Source organism: Balaenoptera physalus, assembly GCF_965194825.1.
Source record: "Balaenoptera physalus genome assembly, chromosome: 3".
Taxonomy (NCBI): Eukaryota; Metazoa; Chordata; class Mammalia; order Artiodactyla; family Balaenopteridae; genus Balaenoptera; species Balaenoptera physalus.
Window position 1 is genome coordinate 15,884,846 of NC_138890.1, and position 20,672 is coordinate 15,905,517.

A 20,672-nucleotide genomic window follows, 5' to 3' on the forward strand; every position below is an offset into this window, starting at 1 on the left:
TAGAGGGTCACAGTCTGGGTCAGTGTTGTGTGGACGGGTGGGGGCGGGGCTTTGGGTAGGGGGCAAGGATGAGGGCAAGTGTGGGTGGCTGGGATGAGGTTGTGCAGGCAGAGGGGCAGGGTGGGTAGGCTATATTGCAAGCAGAATGACTGAAGTCTGAGTCTAGATTGCCTGAATAGACGAGCTGCAAGGGGGTTCAGGGTCCTGGCTGAGGCTGTGTGGGCACAGGGTTACAGGAAGGAGTGAGGGGTCTGCTGAGGTTAGGCAAGCAGGCAGGGATCAGGGGCCGTTCTGAGCTTGTGTGGACAGATGGGCCTCAGGCCGAGGTAGTGCAGGCGTCGGGGACTCACCTTGTCGAAGTGCGGCCAGGTGCGCAGCAGGTTGAAGAGCGCGTCGCCAGGGCAGTCAGTGCGCACGAGCTGGCGGTGGCCGAGCAGCGCGTAGCCTGGCCGCAGGACGCCGGCGCGCACAGCGCAGCGCGGGAGCTCGTCGCGCACCGCGCGCAGCGCGGTCTCTGCGGGCAGCTCCGCAGTGTAGTTGCCTATCAAGGCCACGCCGAAGCCGCGGGAGTTGTGGCCGAGTGTGTGCGCACCCACCCAGTGCCAGCCGCGGCCCTCGTACACGTAGCCGTCTGAGCCCACCACGAAACTGCGAGGAGAGAGGGAAGCATGCACCACTTGGCGTGAGGCCCCGGCCCTCATCTGGCCCTCTACCCCAGTTTCCGCACTTGTGCCAAGGGCCGCCGCCACCCCAAGTCCCGCCCGGTCGCGCTGACTCTACCCCGTCCAGCCGTGTCCCACTCCCCCACCTAATGCCACCCCAGAAACCGTCCCGTTTCTCTGGATCTGCCCCCAACATTGGCCCCATCTCTTTCTACCCAGCTCCCTCCCCATTGTCTCAAGTCCAACTCCTGCCCAATTCAGAGCCCTTTTCTGTCTTAGGTCATATCCCATCACTGCCCCGTCCCAGACTCAGCCCCTACCACAGGTCCTGCTCCTCTCCCGAGTCCGGACTCCTTTCCTAGTTCCCACCCCAAACTCAGGAATCCCACTGTTGTGGTATTTCTGGTCGCTGTTAAGGCCCGGACCCTCGTCTAGGCCGCGCCCCTCTCCACATTGGCTCCACCCACCGTAAACTCCGCTTCCGTTTTGCCAGCTTTGCTCAGGTCCAAACCCCGCCCCCTCAGTCAGGCTCTGCGCACCCAGGCTCTACACTGCACCACCACTTGGTGCGCCCTGCCAGCGCCTTGCAGGTTGCCGCCCACCTGTAGCCTATGTCGTCCCAGCCGCGAGTATGCTGGTGGAAGCGCTGCATAGAGCGCATGTCGGCGGCGCAGCGCTCAAAGTCCGTGCAGGGTGGCGCGGGCACGTATGTGTGGTGTACATACAAGAACCCGAGCGGCAGCTGCAGCGGCGTCGGGCGGCCCCGATACGGGGCCGCGCCCCAGCGGCAACGTGGGTGGATGGCTGGACACCCTGAGAGGAAGGGAGTCCAGCGCGGGAGTAAGCAAGCGTTTCTCTGCCTGCCGCCTCCTCCCACACTAAGAGCGCACATAAGGATCAGCCCTTCAGTCTCCTCCCAGATTTGGGGACCGTTCAGTCTCACACCACACTGGCCCCCATTGGGATCTAACTTAACTAAATCTAACAGCATCCTAGTCCTGTTGGCCTCCCAGCCAAAGCCCTTATTGCCCCCTCTGGAATCCCCCAGTCCTAGATCCTCCTGACCTGTCTGGCACTGAGAATGTCTGTATCTGTGAGAAGGAGCGTCACAGGGGGTGGGGGCCCTTCTCACCTAGGAAGGCCTCCGTGAACTCCTTGGTAGCGTGGGTGGCCACCTGTGCCAGCTGTTCTTGGCTCATGCCCTGAAGTTGAGGGTGTGCTGGCTCCAGCCTCTGTAGCAGGATGAGGGCCCCCCATACCTGCTGGGTCAGAATGGGAGTCGGAGTCAGAGCAGCTCCGTTCTGCCGTCGGAAGTTGCTGCGAAATCCTGGGTCTCCCGCTACCCCGGCTCCATAGTACTGGCTCAGCAGGCGGCTGAGGGGCGGCCGGGGCTCAGGTGACCGGCTCAGGTAGTCTCCAAGGAGGGCCCCATCCAGGGCACCATTGAGGAAGGCCGTGGTGAGGATTGATGCTTCAGGGTCCAGGAGCGTGAAGGTCCGGGGAACAGAGAGCTGGTCCCAGCAGCCCTCAGTTCCCAGTGAATGGCTCCAGGTCTGGGGGCCCTGGAGGAAGTTCAGGCCCAGGTCTCTGGCCAGGGTGACCACTAGGAGGCTGTCCACAGTGGTTGGGAAGTTGGCTTTGGTATCTGCTGAGGAGGCTTGGACATCTGGAGAGGTGACTTGGACATGTGGAGAGCCAGGTCTAACATCTGGAAAGGTGGCTCCGACATCTAGATCTGTGGCTATAACATTTGGAGACACAGCTCCGACATCTGCACAGGTGACATCTGAAGAGGTATCCCTGAGTCCTGGGGAGGTGGCTCTTTCATCAGGAACCGTGGCTCCAATGTCTGGAAAGGTGACTCCAGCATCCGGAGGGGTGGCCGTGCTGTCTAAGGGCAGGTTTACGACCCTGTTCCCCTGCAGCCCTGCCTCCAGCCCTGCCAGAAGAGGCTCCACAGCCACAGTTGAGCCATCGGATGCCAGCACCACCCCGCATTCCTTCCCGTCCCACACACCATGTCTCGCCACCTCCACGATCAGGCCTTGAAGCTCTGGGCTCAGTGAAGGAGGATCCAGCTTGGTGGTCTTGAGATTCTGTCCCTCCAGCAAGAAGTGATGGAGAGGGTTGTGGGCACAAGAGTCCTGGGCTGACAGCAGCCATGCAGAGGCAGTGTGGCCAGCCTCGGTGGCTGGTGCCTTCTGCTCGAGCTCAGCCAGTGCCTGGATGACAGAGTCCATGAGCAGGGGCAGGGTCGCTGCAGGAGGAGGGATGGCATTAGCCCAGCAGCCCAGCACCACCTGTTACTGAGCCTCCCCCGGCTGTTTCTACACCTTCTCAATGCCCCCAGCTCTTCGTTGGACAACCTTATGATGTCTGACATTGTCCTTGTGTAGGTGAGGAAACTGAGGCACAGACAACAGGTTAAGGAGCTTAGACTATCAGCGAGTACTGGGGAGCCATGGCAGGTTCATGAGCAGGAGAGATACATGGCCAGGTTGGAATTCTGATTGCTCCTTTGAGTGCCATGTGGAGAATAGATTTTGGGGGGACCAGAGTAGAGAAGGGGAGAGAGTTTGGAGGTAAGCAATGAAGGTGGCTGAAGCCAGGATGGTGACACTGTGATGGACAAGAGTGGGCAGAGTCCCCAGATATTTTGAGGGAAAGATGGACAGTTTTTCATGATGGATTGGAGTTTGGGGAATTTTAGAGGGAAAAGTGTCTCAAAGGATGTCCAGGGGAGGGTGGGTCTGTGCCTTGTGGGAGAAATGTCTGTGGCTGAACTTGGAACTTAGAAGTCTGGGGCTCAGAGCTGGGGTGGGTTGTTGAATAATTAAACCTTTACTATGTGCCAGGCACCATTCTAGGTGACTTATATAACAACCCAGTTAATCTTCACAAGGACCCTATGAGCGTGGAGAGGTTAAATTATCTACCTAAGATCACATAGCTAGGAAGTGGCAGAGGCAGGATTTGAACACAGGGAGTCTTAATCCTTACACTCTGCTGTCTGCTGGAATTCAGGTTCTTCTCCAGACAGTTCACACAGTGATTCCTCGATGACTTTGTTCTTCTCTCTGCCTAAAATGTCCTTTCCTGCTTCACCACCAAGTAAAATTCTTCTTCTTCCTGTCCTAGATCTATGTCCCCTCCTGCAGGAAGCCTTCCTGATTTTTGCTCTTTTGGCCCCAGTTTCTTCCCCCAACCCTTGCCCTGATCCTATGGGGCTGGGAGCATCTGTGTTCCCAGACTGGAGGTTCCTTGAGACTGGGGCCTCCTGGATCTAGCCTCACCCTGTACAGGGCTGAACACAGAGGGGCAGCAGTATACTTCTGCTGAACTAAGAGTCCTGGCCTCAGGCCTCTGCCTTTTGACCCACCTGTGCCTGGCTCCGGCTGCAGCAGCAATCCGTACAGGATCCATAGGATACCCTGGACCACCATTGTGGGCTTCCAGTTTCCAGGGGACGTATCCAGTTTACCTCAGTGGAGACTTCGGCAGAGCTGGAAGGAGACAGGCATGGAGAACTGAGAGTGCCTTTGGCTACTGTCAAAGTCCAGCGGTGAATGACACGGCTGCCACTTGCAGAGCTGTGGGCGGGAGGCAGTGGTGGCGTGGGTACAGAGTGCCCTGGCTCAACGTCATCTGGGTCTCAGGGGCTCCCCCATCCTATCCTGTTCCTCCCAGGCTGAGGTCAACGGTCAGTAAGCCAAGCGCATTGCAGGAGTGGCCTGGAAACCAGGTTGTTCAGACTCCAGCAAACTCTGCCCATTCCCCAGGAGATGTAAACTGAAGCTAATGCAGCAATCCACCCTTCCTATGGTGATAGTTCTATAGCTGCTTCTGGCCACCAGAGGGGACTCTCAGGTGCCTGCCCGACTGGTAAGACTGGCTGTGCTGAGGGTGAGGAGAGAAGGAGAGGTCTGAAATCGGCACTGCCTTCTGCCTTCTTTGATGCCAGCACTTTAGCCTCAGGCAGAGGATGAGTGCAGGGGCCGAGGATTGTTTTTGTTGAAGTAGCGTAGGGGGACCTGAAGATGCCACCTCTCATCTCATTCCAGCTCCGGATCCCAAGCCACCAGAGGTAGCTGAGAGCAGGAATTGGGCTGGGGTGTTTGGGACCCTGGCTTTGTCCCCAGAGCTGACTTCTGGGCTCACCTGGGTTGGCAGTGAGGGGTCCTTCCTCTTCCTCTGGTGCCTGTGGCCAAGTCCTGCTGAAGAGAGCCCTCCTCCTCTTTATCCAGCATCGTGTGGGATGGGCTCATCATGGCTGGGGCTGCCATGTAAATTACTTCACTGTTGGCCTCCCATCTCGAAACTAGCCTGGGGAGTTTCCAGGAGACCCACCAGGCTGGGCACTCAGCACAGGGCGGGCCCTGGGCGGGCCTGGGAATGCCCAGGCTAAGCCAGGCCTGGGATTCCCCAGGGGGCCTACTTAGATATAGAGTGTCCTCTTTCTGGGCACTCAGCATGGCCTAGCACAAAGCTGGACACACAGTAGGGGCTCACAGAGTTAGGTGCTAAGAGAGGAGGATGAATAGAGGCTGCTCCCCAGGAGATTCTGAGGAAATCTCCTCCTCCATGTCCCAGTTTCTCAGGATTTGGGGTCAGGGGCTCTGCCTGATAGAACCACGTGGAGGATGTGGGCTGTGTGTCCATCCGGTGCAGGACTAGAGTGAGGAGAGTGAGGGTGTAAAATTTAAGGTGGTGCCGAAAATCTCAGCCATCAAGATAAACAATATTCTAGCACAATGTTTTAAAAGACTAAAAGAAATGCAAAAAAAATCCATGATGAACAAAATATCATCAACATTTTAATAAAGACAGGGTCAGAGGCAGTGCTGTGCTTAGACATATTGGAGCCAGAAGTGAAAGGAAAAATCAGGAATTCTGATCCTGTCTTTGTGCCTCACTTGCTTTAACTTCATCCAGGCCCTACATCCACCAGCGGGTAGCCCCCAGGATGTTGCGGGGTAACTGTCACATGAGATCCTCACCTAATGTCTGCTTGGTCTGGGAATGACCTTGATGTGGCATCATGGACCTTGGGTTTGTCCCTCTGATACTCCCACCGATTGTGGCTGTGGAGAGACCCTTACAATTTTATTTAACTGCCAATTTATGCTCATTTTACCCAGCAGGAGGGTGAGCTCAGAGATGTTAAGTAACTTGCCCAAGGTCACATAGCTAGAACCTGGGGAGGGCTCCAAGCCCAGTGCATGTTTTCACTATCCTGTGGCTAGGTCAGGGTCAGAGTAATTATGACTCTTCATGCTGGGCAAGTTTTTGCAGACTGGCTACAGAGCAACTTCACACCCAGTAATTCTTGGGCCAGCCAGATGGGCAGCCTTGATACCCGTTTAAAGCTTGAAGTTTGTGGTAGGAGCTCGGTTGTATTGGAGTCAGGGACATGTCATGGCCAGCCAACATTTCCCTCAGGGTCTATCTGGGATTTGTGACCGTCTTGGGTAGGACCCTTCCTTCAGGAAGGCTCCTTGATTACCCCTGGCTCCCCACTTCTTCCATTCTGGCTCCCTAGCCCAGGATTCCTACCTTTGACCCAGACCTGTCCATACAAGTTCTAGAGTTTCTCTGTCTGGTTCCATCTCCCCCAGACTAGGAGATGTTGAATTCTCTTGGGGTGCCCAGAAATGCCCACCACAGGTCAGGGGCCAGATGGGTAGCAGGGAGTGACTGTTGAGTACACCATAGACCTGATTGAGGATGTGGGGTCAGTTTGAGGTTAGGCTCTGAAACACACACATGCAGACACCCACACACCAAGGCACCTGGTCTTGGCTGGGTCTGGGAGGCAGCACAAAGGCTGGGATTCCCATGATGAGTCATTCCCCGCCCCTGCTTCCCTCCCACTTCATGAGGCCCGCTGCCAGGATATGTCAAGGCCCCTCCAGGCTGCAGACAGACCAGGGGTCTCATGAGAGTACCCAGGACCTGGGGCCAACTCTAATGGAGGTAGCAGCAGCACAGAGAGACAGAACCCTGGGCTCTGGATCTGAAGTGAAGCTGGGATCGAGGCCAGAGGCCAGAAGAAAAGGAACTCGGGGCGGGGCAGGGCTGGGCTTGGGGCCAAGATCAGAGTTAATAACATTCATTTTGGTAAATGATAATAATAATGAAGACCCTGATAATAATAATAAAAACTTGTGTGCAGGTCTCTGAGATAAGATTTTATATGCCCACATTTTTTTAAATTTAATTTTTTAACTTGAAATATAGTTGATTTACAATGTCGTGCCAATCTCTGCTGTACAGCAAAGTGACTCAGTTATACACATAGAGACATTCTTTTTTTTTTTGGCCGCACCTTATGGCATGTGGGATCCTATTTCCCTGACCAGGGATTGAACCCGTGCCCCCTGCAGTGGAAGTGCGGAGTCTTAACCACTGGACTGCCAGGGAAGTCCTGAGACGTTCTTTTTTTAAATATTCTTTTCCATTATGATTTATCACAGGATACTGAATATAGTTCCCAGTGCTATACAGTAGGACCTTGTTTATTCATCCTATATATAATAGTTTACATTTGCTAATCCCAAACTCCCAGTCCTTCTCTCCCCCACCCCCATCCCCCTTGGCAACCACAAGTCTGTTCTCCATGTCTGTGAGTCTGTTTCTGTTTTTTTTTTTTTTTAAATTAATTAATTAATTAATTAATTTTTGGCTGTGTTGGGTCTTCGTTTCTGTGCGAGGGCTTTCTCTAGTTGCGGCGAGTGGGGGCCACTCTTCATCGCGGTGCGCGGCCTCTCACTGTCGTGGCCTCTCCCGTTGCAGAGCACAGGCTCCAGACGCGCACGCTCAGTAGTTGTGGCTCACGGGCCTAGCCGCTCCGCGGCATGTGGTATCTTCCCGGACCGGGGCATGAACCTGTGTCCCCTGCATTGGCAGGCAGATTCCTAACCACTGTGCCACCAGGGAAGCCCCTGTTTCTGTTTTGTAGATAGGTTCATTTGTGCCATATTTTAGATTTCACATATAAGTGATATCATATGGTATTTGTCTTTCTCTTTCTGACTTACTTCACTTAGTATGATAATCTCTAGTCATATCCATGTTGCTGCAAATGGATTATTTCATTCCTTTTTATGGCTGAGTAGTATTCCATTGTATATATGTACCACATCTTCTTTATCCATTCATCTGTCGATGGACATTTAGGTTGTTTCCATGTTTTGTGTATGCCTACATTTCAAAATTCAGCTTTGGGTTTTGTGAAGAGATGTTTTATTATTTTTTAATTTTTTCACATCTTTATTGGAGTATAAATGCTTTACAACGTTATGTTAGTTTCTGCTGTACAACAAAGTGAATCAGCTGTATGTATACATATATCCCCATATCCCCTCCCTCTTGAGCCTCCCTCCCACCCTCCCTATCCCACCCCTCCAGGTTGTCACAAAGCACAGAGCTGATCTCCCTGTGCTATGCAGCTGCTTCCCACTAGCTAACTATTTTACATTTAGTAGTGTATATGTCAATGCTACCCTCTCACTTCCTCCCAGCTTCCCCTTCCCGCCCTGTGTCCTCAAGTCCATTCTCTACGTCTGCGTCTTTATTCCTGCCCTGCCCTAGGTTCACCAGTACCGCTTTTTAAAATTCCATATATATGCATTAGCATACGGAATTTGCTTTTCTCTTTCTGACTTATTTCACTCTGTATGACAGATTCTATGTCCATCCACCTCACTACAAATAACTCAGTTTCATTCTTTTTTATGGCTGAGTAATATTCCATTGTATATATGTGCCACATTGAAGAGATGTTTCAAAGCAAGACTGGGCAAACCACAGCCTATGGATTGACTATCTGTTTTGTGAACAATTTTTTTTTGTTTTTTGTTTTTTTTTCAAGGTGAAATTCACCTAACATAAAGTGAACCATTTAAAAGTGTACAATTCTGTGGCATTTAGTACATTTACAATTTTGTACAACCATCACCTATATCTAATCTAGTTCCAAAATTTTCATCACCCCAAAATAAAACCCTGTACCCGTTAGGCAGTTACTTTCTGTCATCTACCAGCCCCTGGCAATTGCCAGTCTGCTTTCTGTCTCTGTGGATTTACCTATTCTGGACATTTCATATAAATGGAATCAAACAATATGTGACTTTTTGTGTCTGGTTTTTTTTTCATTGAGCATAATGTTTTCAAGTTTCATTCACACTGTAGCATGAATCAATGCATTTTATTATGAATCATTCCTTTATATGGCTGAATAATATTCCATTCTATGGATGTAGCACAATTTGTTTATGTAAAATGAAAGTTTATTGGAACACATCCTCTCTCATTTGTTTACATATTGTCTATGATTATTTTCATGCTCTAACGGCAGAGTTGAGTCATTGTGATGGAGACCATTTGTCCTGCAAAGTTGAAAATACTTACTATGTGCGTCCCCCACCTCCAGCTTTATTGAGATATAATTGACATATATCATTGTATAAGTTTAAGGTGTGCAACGTGATGATTTGATATATGAATGTATTGCAAAATGATTACCACAATAAGGGTAGTTAACACATCCATCACCTTACTTCACATATTTATTTTTTTTTGTGTCTGTGGTGAGAACTTTAAGATGTACTCTCTTAGCAACTTTGAAGTATACAAAATTGTTGACTATAGTCACCATGCTGTATGTTAGGTTCTCAGAACTTATTTATCTTATAACTAAAAGTCTGTACCCTTTGACCAACATCTCCCCATTTCCCCCATCCCCAGCCCTTGGCAACCACCATTCTACTCGGTTTCTATATGTTTATTTTTTTTCTTTTTTAAACTTCACATGTAAGTGAGACCATACAGTATTTGTCTTTCTCTGTCTAACTTATTTTACATAGCATAATGCCATCAACTTCCATTCAGGTTGTTGCGAATGGCAGGACTTCCTTATTTTTTCATGGCTGAATTGTATATTTATATCTATCTATCTATCCATCTATATTACCTTTTCTTTATCCATTGAGAGGCACTTAGGTTGTTTTCCTGTCTTGGCTATTGTAAATAATGCATCAATGAACATGGGGTGCAGATACCTTTCTGGGTAGTGGTTTCATTTTGTTCGGATTCATGTGGCCTTTAAATAAAGTTTGCTGACCCCTGCTGAGCCATCCCACCCAGATTCCTATTCTCACACTGTTTCTTACTAGCTAGAGAAAGAGCCTTAGTCTTGAGTCCTCATTTTGTCCATCTCTGAAATGGGAGAATAGTACCAACCTCATAGGATTTTTGTGAGAGTTAAGCAAGGAGATACATGCAAAATGCTTAGGACCATGCCAGCGTGTGGAAAGCATTCAATAAGTGAGTCATTTCTGCTCATCCACCTGACTGCCCCAGCCTCCCCAGCAAAGGGTCAGCCCACAGGATAATCTATTACGGCCAGACTCCATGTCCTGGATGAGTCTAGACTCACAGTCATTTATTATTTCTGCATTTGGGGTACTTGTCCAAGTCAAGCCTTCCCTACTGGCCCCAGCCCCCCACAATGCACACATATCATCTCAGAATAACATAACAACAGTACCCTAAACAATGTGTTGAAAATCCATTTAAGACATTTTTTCTGTTTTGTTTTGTTTTTTTTTTTGTTTTTTGGGTATATCCCATTGGGAATGTGCCATCAAATTATTGTCCCATAATGTCTCTTGAAACAGTTTCATTTTGTAGTTATGTCCCTAACCTGAAGCTTTTGATTTTTAGGAAATTTGTTTTTGAGGACAGAAAGTTTTTATTTTTTTAAAACCGTAACAACAATAAAAACAACACCTCACGATAAGATTGTGCATTATAATTATGCGACTAGAAACAATGTGGGATTAGAAAACATCTCAAATAACAGTATTTATATTATTATAATAACTGTTATTATTATTGAAAAATTCACCTCACTATTCCACCACCCCCATTTAAAAATATCTCTGAACATTGTACTATAACAAATGCAACTTAGACTAACTGGGTCATTCAAATAAGGTAATGCCACTTTACCTTTTTTTATTGTGGTAAAATGTACGTAACATAGATTTTACAATTTTAACCATTTTTAAGTGTACAGTTCAGTGGCATTAAGTACATTCACATTGTTGTACAACCATCACCACCACATCCATCTCCAGAAATTTTTCATCTTCCCCAACTGAAATTCTGTCCCCATTAAACACTAACTCCCCATTCCAGTTTCCCCCAGCCCTTGGCACTCACCATTCTATTTTCTTTCCCTATGAATTTGACTGCTCTAGGGACCTCATATAAGTGGAATCATACAATATTTGTCTTTTGTGACAGGCTTATTTCACTTAGCAAAGTGTCTTTAAGGTTCATCACTGTTGTAGCATGTGCCACCATTTCCTTCCATTTTAAGGCTGAATAATATTCCATTGTATGGATACACTATACTTGGTTTATCCATTCATCTGTTGATGGACATTTGGGTTGTTTCCACTTATGACTATTGTGAATAGTTCTGCTATGAACATGTGTGTACAAATATCTATTTAAGTTCCTGCTTTCACTCCTTTTGGGTATACACCTAGAAGTGGAATTGCTGGATCATGTGGTAATTGTATGTTTACTTTTTTGAGGAACCCCCATACTGTTTTCTATAGTGGCTGCACCATTTTACAGTCTACCAGCAGTGCACAGGGTTCCAAGTTCTCCACATCCTCACCAACATTTGTTATTTTCTTTTCTTATATTAGCTATCCTAATGGGTGTGAAGTGAGGAAATTTATTAAATCTAATATTATTTTAGAATTATGTAAATATTTAAATGGTTCCAAAGTCAAATCTACAGAATAAGATATATAGAGAGACATCTAGCTTCTATTCCAGTACCCTCCATCATGTTCTTTCCCTTCCTCTCAGATAACAATTTACAATTTTTTCATGGTTTACTCTCTCTCTCCATATATATATACATACATATATATATATATATATATATACATATATATGTGTATATATATATGTATATAGATAGATAGATAGATTCCATTTTGCTGTTTTACCATTTAACACTGTTTCCTGGAGATCTTTCCATACTGGTATACAGAGCTCTTCCTCATTCCTTTTTACAGCTACATAGTACTCCATCATGTGGCTGTGCCACAATTTGTTTAGTCAACCATTCCCTACTGTTGGACATATGGACATTTCCAGTCTTTTGACAGTTTAAATGGTGCTGCTATGAATAACCTTGTTCATTCATCTTTTCTTATTTTTGCAAGAAAACCATTGGGATATATTCCTCTAAGTGGATAAATACCTATATAATTTTGCCAGATATTTACTAATTTCCCCTCTCCAAGGCTCATATCACTTTGCATTTTCCCTATTAAAGTATCTGAGTGTGTAAAACACAAACTTTTTCATTAAACCCAGTGAACTCCTATACATACTTCAAAACCCATCCCCAGTATCCAGGAAGCCTTCCCTTCTCTTCAGGTTTTCTCTTCTTGCCTTTCCCAGCTCCAGAGTCCTTTCTCTGGTTCAGCCCTGACACCAAGAGTCTGCGAGTGTCTATGTCAAACTCCATACTCTCCAGACTAGGAGCTCCATGAGTGCTGGCTCCAGGGATGAGTCTTCTTGGGGCATTCAGCGCAGGACTAGGAACAGAGAGGTGACAATAACAGAAGGTTTTCTGCCTGAACAAAGGACAGCCCCTTAGCTCTGGGTCTCCCTGGCTTGGTTCTCCTGGGCCAGAGGAAAAGAACCAGGTCAAGCTAGCCAATATCCTGGGTTCTTCTGTTTGCCTTCTTGCTGAGTCACCTGTGCTTCCAGGGTGATGATCTCACTGTGGGTATCTGTCACCTGTATGGCTCCCAGGCAGAGGAGTGGAAACTGCTTGAGGTCAGAGAGACTCCAGGTCCAATTCAGACTTCCCCACTCCCTGGGTGGAGCACCTCCTCTCTCTGTGCCTTGATTTTTCTATCCCTAAAATGGGAATAATACTGTATCTATCTTATGCTTGTAGCAAATGTATGGGTGATATGAAATCACATCAACCTGCTTCCCACCATTTATATCTAATTTATTTATTATCGAGGTGAAATTCATGTACTGTAATATTAATCATTTCAAAGTGAACAATTCAGTGGCATTTATTACATTCACAATCTTGTACAACTATCACTATCTAGTTCCAAAATGTTTTCATCACCCCAGACAGAAACCTCATATTGATTAAGTAATCACTCCCCATTTCCTCTTCCTCGCTCCTCCCCAGCCTCTGGCAACCACCAATCTGCTTCCTGTCTCTAAGAATTACCTACTCTGGACATTTCATATAAATGGAATCATACATTATGTGACCTTTTGTGTCTGGCTTCTTTCACTCAGCGTAATGCTTTTTGAGTTTCATCCATGTTGTAGCGTGTGTCAGGGCTTCATTCCTTTTTTATGGCTGAATAATATTCTAATCTATAGATATTTGATATTTTGTTTATCCAGTCATCATCTGATGGGCATTTGGATTGTTTCCACTTTTGGCTACTGCGAATAGTGCTGTTATGAACATGCCTGTACATGCACTTGTTTGAGTACAGTTTTCAATTCTTTTGGGTCTATATCTAGGAGTGGAATTGCTGGGTCATGGGGTAACTCTACGTTTAACTTTTTGAGAAATCACCAACCCCCACCATTTATTTTTACACATTTGATATCTCTAATGCCTCCCAAAGCCAGTGAAGAGAGAATTCTAAGTCCCCATTTTGCAGCCAAGGAAACTGAGGCTGGGAGAGGTGGTGTCACACCATCTTGAGGTTAATAACCATAGAATAGTTCCCATCTGCTTAGTGGCCACTGGGTGCCAGACACTTCTTAAGGAGGGTCTTTGGATTGGACCACCATAGCCCCACCATCCCTGGAATCTGACAGATCTAGTTTAACTCCCAACTTGGGCAAGTTATACTCTGAACCTCCATCTCTCTTTATAATCTTAGTCCCTACCTTAATGTGGAAAATGAGTGTGGTAATGTAGGCAGATAACGGAGCATGTATGAAGCCTTTGATTTACAGATGAATCAAGCAAAAAAGTGGTCGACTCAGGCTCAAAGGGGTGAAGTAACTTGCCAAAAGTCACATAGCAATTGGTGGCTAGATCCAGCCTGCAAGCATTTTTGAGGTTTCCTGAAATTTAACCCCCTTGGAAGCTAGTGAGGTGAGGTCCATAAGGCAGATCCTCTTGTGGGGAGGGGTTTGCTGCTGTGTTGCTTTGTTCTTTGGGGAGCTGACCTTTGATAACACAGAATCTTGCTGAATCAGCCTAGGGTGGCCTGTGGTCATGAACAACAACAGATTCCCTGGCAGAGGTCAACGTTGCCCCAAACTGTTCACTCCTCCTTCCTGCTCTACAGTTTATATCAGCACAGCTGAAGGCAGGGTGACTTCTGGTGCCCCAAACAGGCATGGGCCAGGCACCTCCTTGCCTCTAGGCATTGGCTCCTGCTGGTGCCTCTGCCTTGAGGCCCCCACCCCCCTTCCCTCTCATTTCTGCCTTGCATACACTAGAATCTTTACAATCAGCTTCTTCCTCCACCTCTGATCTCCTCTCTTAGTGTGTTTCCTGCTCCAGCCCACTGGCCTCTTGCTCCATGAGGATGCCACCCTCATTCAGTCCCAGGGCATTTGCACTTGCTGTTCACTTTGCTTGGAATAGTCTTCTTCATATCTTCCTGTCATTCAGAGATCACTCAAACATAACTTCCTCCTAGAGGCCTAGCTCTGACCACCTTATGTAAACTAGGTTCCCAGTTCTTCTCTGCGAGAACATCCTATTTACTAAGATCCTTACCAGACATTATCTTATTCATTTGTTTAATTACTGCTGCCTTCCCCACTTGGATGGAAACTCCAGGAGGGCAGGGACCTGTCCTGTCCAGTGCTGCATCCTCAGGGCTGAGACCAGTGCCTGGCACACAGCATTCATGTGTTCAATAAACGTCTGTCAACTGAGTGACCACTTGGCTCTTCATTATAAATATGAATTTTCTTTCTTCCTAAATTGGATGATGAGTGTGAAGGCTTTTTTCACACTAGGCATCCAAGTCCCAGAACTCTCAGATGGGTCACAGGAATTAAAATCCTGACTCTGTTTTCACCACCAGGCAGTGTCACCTTGGGCAAGTCACTGGCCCTCGGTGGGGCTCCAATTTGTAAAACAAATTCCTTAATCCCCTTTTTTTCAAAATCTGGTGAAAGCTGCGGCTCTCAGACTCCGCTGAAAATATGAATTCATGATTTGGTACTTGATATTAAGGGATTTAATGATTTCCCCCAAAGTCCAATTCTGGGTTTCCTCTCCAGATAATCAGTACTCAAATTGATTTGTTCATGGACTCAGTTGGTCAGCAGCTATTCAAATGGCAGCAATAGTCTGTGCCCAGCCTCATACTGGGAGATTCTGGGGTCCCAAAAGACCTAGTCCCAGGCTAGCTGGGAGGGCCCACAGTGGGAGCTTGAGTACAGCATGGGAAAGGAGCACAGAAAGGCTCCTGGAGGAGGGGCTGCTGCAGCTGGGTTTTGAAGGATGAATAGGAGTTGGTCTGGCAGGAAAGGGTATTCTAGCAGAGGCAACAGCTTTAGGGGATTTGAGGGAGAGAGGAGAAATACTAACACACATGTATACAATATATAAGGAAGAATCCACTTTTCAGGTTGGAGTCTCAGGACCACCCCAGCAGGGAAGGAGATGACTGCCCTCGTTTTACAGTAGAGAAGAATGAGACACAGAGATGCTAAGAAGAGCACTGCAGTCCACAGAGCTGGTAATTGGCAGAGCCAGGCCTACTGCGAGCTTCTCCTAAAGGGGCATTCTTATTGATTGAGGGACAAGAAGGTTGTTTCTGTTAGGCTGAGGTGGGGAGGGGGAGGGCTGAGCCAGATTAGCTGAGGGACAGGAAGGTGGAAGTAATTGGTTAGGTGGATAGACAGGAAGAGTCTAATTGGCTGAGAAGTAGGATATGGGAGTCTGACTGGCTGAGGATTAGGCGAGTAGTTTAATTAGCCAAGGAGCAGGAAGGTGCAGTCTGGTTGTCTGAGAAGCAGGAGAGTGTCTGATTGGCTGAAGAGAGGGAGGGCAGAGTCTGACTGCCTGAGGGCTAGGAGTGAGGGGGAAGGGGGCGGAGTCTAATTGCATGAGAAACAGGAGATTAGAGTTTGTTCAGCTGAGGGATAAGAGAGCATTTAATTGGCTAAGGTGTGGGAGGAGAGAGTCTGATTGGCTTAAGGGAGGTAGAATGAAGTATCCGAGGATGTCAGTGGTATAACTTACCCTCTATTTCACAAATCCTGTGTCCCTGGGCCCTGATGCAGGGAGGTGGAAATTAATCCTCCCGGAACTATGGGGAAATGGAGACAGGTGTTTGCGGAGGAAGGGTGGGGGCTGGGTCACTCTAGACAAAGGCCAGAAAGGACACCTTGTTCTTTACTGCTCATTTCGCCTTCTCCACAGTAACTGGGTCACTAAGATTCTGCTCAGGTGGGAGACGAGTCACCCCTGAGCGGGAACAGAATTCTAGGCAGAAGGAACAGCAGTGCAAAGGCTTTGAGGTGGGAGAGATAGCCTTGGCTGGTTTGGCAAAAATGGTCTCAAGTGGCTGGCTACTGTGAATAATGCTGGTATAAGCATGTGTGTTCATGTACCTGTTTGAGTCCCTGTTTTCAGTTTTTTGGGGTATATACTTAGGAGTGGAACTTAGAGAGTTCATATGGTAATTCTATTCCTCAAAAAAGGAACCACCATTGGGATTGACATATATACACTAATATGTAAAAAATGGATAACTAATGAGAACCTGCTGTATAAAAAAAAAAAAAAAAAGGAACCACCACACTGTTTTTCCATGGTGGCTGTACCATTTTACATCCCCATCAAGAGTATATGAGGGGATTTCTCTTCTTTTCATCTCTGCCCCTTAAAGTCTGCTGTGAGGACCAGACGGCTTCACAGGTGAATTCTATCAAACATTTAGAGAAGAGCTAACACTTATCCTTCTAAAACTCTTCCAAAATACAGCAGAGGGAGGAATACTCCCAAACTCATTCTATGAGGCCACCATCACCCTGATACCAAAATCAGACAAAGATGTCACAAAAAAAGAAAACTACAGACCAATATCATTGATGAACATAGATGCAAAAATCGTCCACAAAATACTAGCAAACAGAATCCAACAGCACATTAAAAGGATCATACACCATGATCAAGTGTGGTTTATCCCAGGAAGGCAAGGATTCTTCAACATATGCAAATCAATCAATGTGATATACCATATTAACAAACTGAAGGAGAAAAACCATATGATCATCTCAATAGATGCAGAAAAAGCTTTCGACAAAATTCAACACCCATTTATGATAAAAGCCGTCCAGAAAGTAGGCAAAGAGGGAACTTACCTCAACATAATAAAGGCCACATATGACAAACCCACAGCCAACATCGTTCTCGATGGTGAAAAACTAAAACCATTTCCACTAAGATCAGGAACAAGACAAGGTTGTCCACTCTCACCACTATTATTCAAAATAGTTTTGGAAGTTTTAGCCACAGCAATCTGAGAAGAAAAAGAAACAAAAGGAATCCAAATCAGAAAAGAAGAAGTAAAACTGTCAGTGTTTGCAGATGACATGATACTATACATAGAGAATCCTAAAGATGCTACCAGAAAACTACTAGAGCTAATCAATGAATTTGGTAAAGTAGCAGGATACAAAATTAATGACAGAAATCTCTTGCATTCCTATACACTAATGATGAAAAATCTGAAAGAGAAATTGAGGAAACACTCCCATTTACCATTGCAACAAAACGAATAAAATATCTAGGAATAAACCTACCTAAGGAGACGAAAGACCTGTATGCAGAAAACTATGACACTGATGAAAGAAATTAAAGATGATACGAACAGATGGAGAGATACACCATGCTCTTGGATTGGAAGAATCAACATTGTGAAAATGACTATACTACCCAAAGCAATCTACAGATTCAATGCAATCCCTATCAAACTACCAATGGCATTTTTCACAGAACTAGAACAAAATATTTCACAATTTGTATGGAAACACAAAAGACCCTGAATAGCCAAAGCAATCTTGAGAAAGAAGAATGGAGCTGGAGGAATCAGGCTCCTGGACTGCTGACTGTACTACAAAGCTACAGTAATCAAGACAGTATGGTACTGGCACAAAAACAGAAATATAGATCAATGGAACAGGTTAGAAAGTCCAGACATAAACCCACGCACATATGGTCACCTTATCTTTGATAAAGGAGGCAAGAATATACAATGGAGGAAAGACAGCCTCTTCAATAAGTGGTGCTGGGAAAACTGGACAGCTACACGTAAAAGAATGAAATTAGAACATTCCCTAACACCATACACAAAAATAAACTCAAAATGGATTAAAGACCTAAATGTAAGGCCAGACACTATCAAACTCTTAGAGGAAAACATAGGCAGAACACTCTGTGACATAAATCACAGCAAGATCCTTTTTGACCCACCTCCTAGAGAAATGGAAATAAAAACTAAAATAAACAAATGGGACCTAATGAAACTTAAAAGCTTTTGCACAGCAAAGGAAACCATAAACAAGACAAAAAGACAGCCCTCAGAATGGGAGAAAATATTTGCAAATGAAGTAACTGACAAAGGATTAATCTCCACAATATACAAGCAGGTCATGCAGTTCAATATCAAAAAAACAAACAACCCAATCCACAAATGTGCAGAAGACCTAAACAGACATTTCTCCAAAGAAGATATACAGATGGCCAAGAAGCACATGAAAATCTGCTCAACATCACTAATTATTAGAGAAATGCAAATCAAAACTACAATGAGGTATCACCTCACACAGTTAGAATGGGCATCATCAGAAAATCTACAAACAACAAATGCTGGAGAGGGTGTGGAGAAAAGGGAACCCTCTTGCACTGTTGGTGGGAATGTAAATTGATACAGCCACTATGGAGAACAGTATGGAGGTTCCTTAAAAAACTGAAAATAGAACTACCATACGACCCAGCAATCCCACTACTGGGCATATACCCTGAGAAAACCATAATTCAAAAAGAGTCATGTACCACAATGTTCATTGCAGCTCTATTTACAATAGGCAGGAGATGGAAGCAACCTAAGTGTCCATCGACAGATGAATGGATAAAGAAGATGTGGCACATATATACAATAGAATATTACTCAGTCACAAGAAGAAATGAAATTGAGTTATTTGTAGTGAGGTGGATGGACATAGAGTCTGTCATGCAGACTGAAGTAAGTCAGAAAGAGAAAAACAAATACTGTATGCTAACACATATATATGGAATCCAAAAAAAAAAAAAAAAGGTTCTGAAGAACCTAGGGGTAGGAGAGGAATAAAGACGCAGACGTAGAGAATGGACTTGAGGACACAGGGAGGGGGAAGGGTAAGCTGGGACATGGACATATATACACTACCAAATGTAAAATAGATAGCTAGTGGGAAGCAGCCGCATAGCACAGGGAGATCAGCTCGGGGCTTTGTGACCACCTAGAGGGGTGGGAAAGGGAGGGTGGGAGGGAGGGAGGTGCAAGAGGGAAGAGATATGGGAATGTATGTATATGTATAACTGATTCACTTTGTTACAAAGCAGAAACTAACACACCATTGTAAAGCAATTATACTCCAATAAAGATGTTAAAAAAAAAAAGTCTTATGTGAGCTTCTGGAGCCCCAGGAAAAGCCCTTCCCAGCACCCATGCCATGCTCCACCTTTACCCACTTCCAGATGTCTTTTTGGTACCATCTCCCTGGTCTGGCCACTGCCTCCATTTCCTCCCCTCCCACTCTGACCTTAGTCTATTGAGCCAGGCTAAAGACTCTGGTGAATTGGTAACCATACAGTTCTGTCTCTTGCTAGGGCCTGAGCTCCTTGACCTCTGGCACAGCTGATGGAACTTATTACCACGCTTCCTCAACCTCCCAGATGTGACCCATCTCCACCTCCAGACCCATGCCTCTGCCTGTCCTCTTTCTAAATGCAGCTGTGATCAACACTTCTGCTTTCCCATCCTCTTCTCAGTCCCACTCCTGGAATAACATCACTGACTCGCTCCGCTGTCATCCACTGTCTTCCCAGTACAGGTGACTCACAGATGCACTTCTCCTGATGGGCCTAGCTGCTTCCTGGGTGTCTCCCTGAATGGCCCACGGGTCTTTTAGACTCAAGGTAACCCAGAGTTTCTCAACTGCGGCACCGCTGACATTTGTGGCTGGATCGTGCTCTGTGGTGGAGGCTGTCCTGTGCATTGTAGGGTGTTGAGCAGCGTCCCTGGTCTCCACCCGAAAGATGCCTGTAGCATCTCTCACTCCACAGTGTGACAATCAAAAGTACCTTCAGACATTGCCAAATGTCCTCTGAGGGGACACTCTGCCCCAGCTGAGAACTGCTGGGATAGCCCAAATCAAACCACAAACTTGAAGTGCTGTCGTTTGTCCAGCCCGTGCTCTGTGCCAAGCATGGGGCTGAGCACACTGCAAACACCGTCTCATCTGGTGGTCATCTCCTCCATTTCATCTGTCAGGAGTGGAGGCCTGCGGGGGTCACATGACTTGCCCAAGGTCGCATGGCCAGGAAGTGATTCCCCATCCCCAGGCCCCTCAACTTGCTCCTCCTTCCTTTTCTCCATCTCTCTAAAGGCAGAGAAGCTGGGCTGACACCCTCTCCTCTCCGCCTCGTTTCTCTAGAAACCCACGTCCAGCTAGTCACCCATGTGGACATCCTCCAGAGCCCTAAAAAAATAAATAAGCTCCAATACGCTTTAAAACAACCAACCGGGAATACCCTGGCGGTCCAGTGGTGAGGGCTCAGCGCTCTCACTGCCGAGGGCCCGGGTTCAATCCCTGGTCAGGGAACTAATAATCCCAGGAGCTGCACGGTAAGGCCAAAAAACAAACCAACCAACAGGGGGCTTCTTCCCCGCTCAAGCACGGTCCATGGCTCCC

The 20,672-nt window shown here is 46.6% G+C and overlaps 1 protein-coding gene across 3 annotated transcripts in view; it reads right to left on the bottom strand.

Annotated features, from left to right (window-relative positions):
* PGLYRP2 (peptidoglycan recognition protein 2) overlaps positions 1 to 20,672 on the bottom strand; it is a 360,132-nt gene that overhangs the window by 3,027 nt on the left and 336,433 nt on the right. The window contains exons 2-6 of one of the 3 annotated variants that reach the window (XM_082457708.1): positions 4,821 to 7,609; positions 4,042 to 4,165; positions 1,795 to 2,919; positions 1,265 to 1,475; positions 351 to 648 (exon numbers count right to left, since the gene is read on the bottom strand). In XM_082457708.1, coding sequence (XP_082313834.1) covers positions 351 to 648; positions 1,265 to 1,475; positions 1,795 to 2,919; positions 4,042 to 4,105 — 1,698 coding nt within the window. In that variant the 5' untranslated portion in view covers positions 4,106 to 4,165; positions 4,821 to 7,609. Of the gene's footprint in view, positions 1 to 350; positions 649 to 1,264; positions 1,476 to 1,794; positions 2,920 to 4,041; positions 4,801 to 4,820; positions 8,043 to 20,672 lie in introns of those variants that run through there. The other 2 variants (XM_082457706.1, XM_082457707.1) reach the window with 2 other exon arrangements.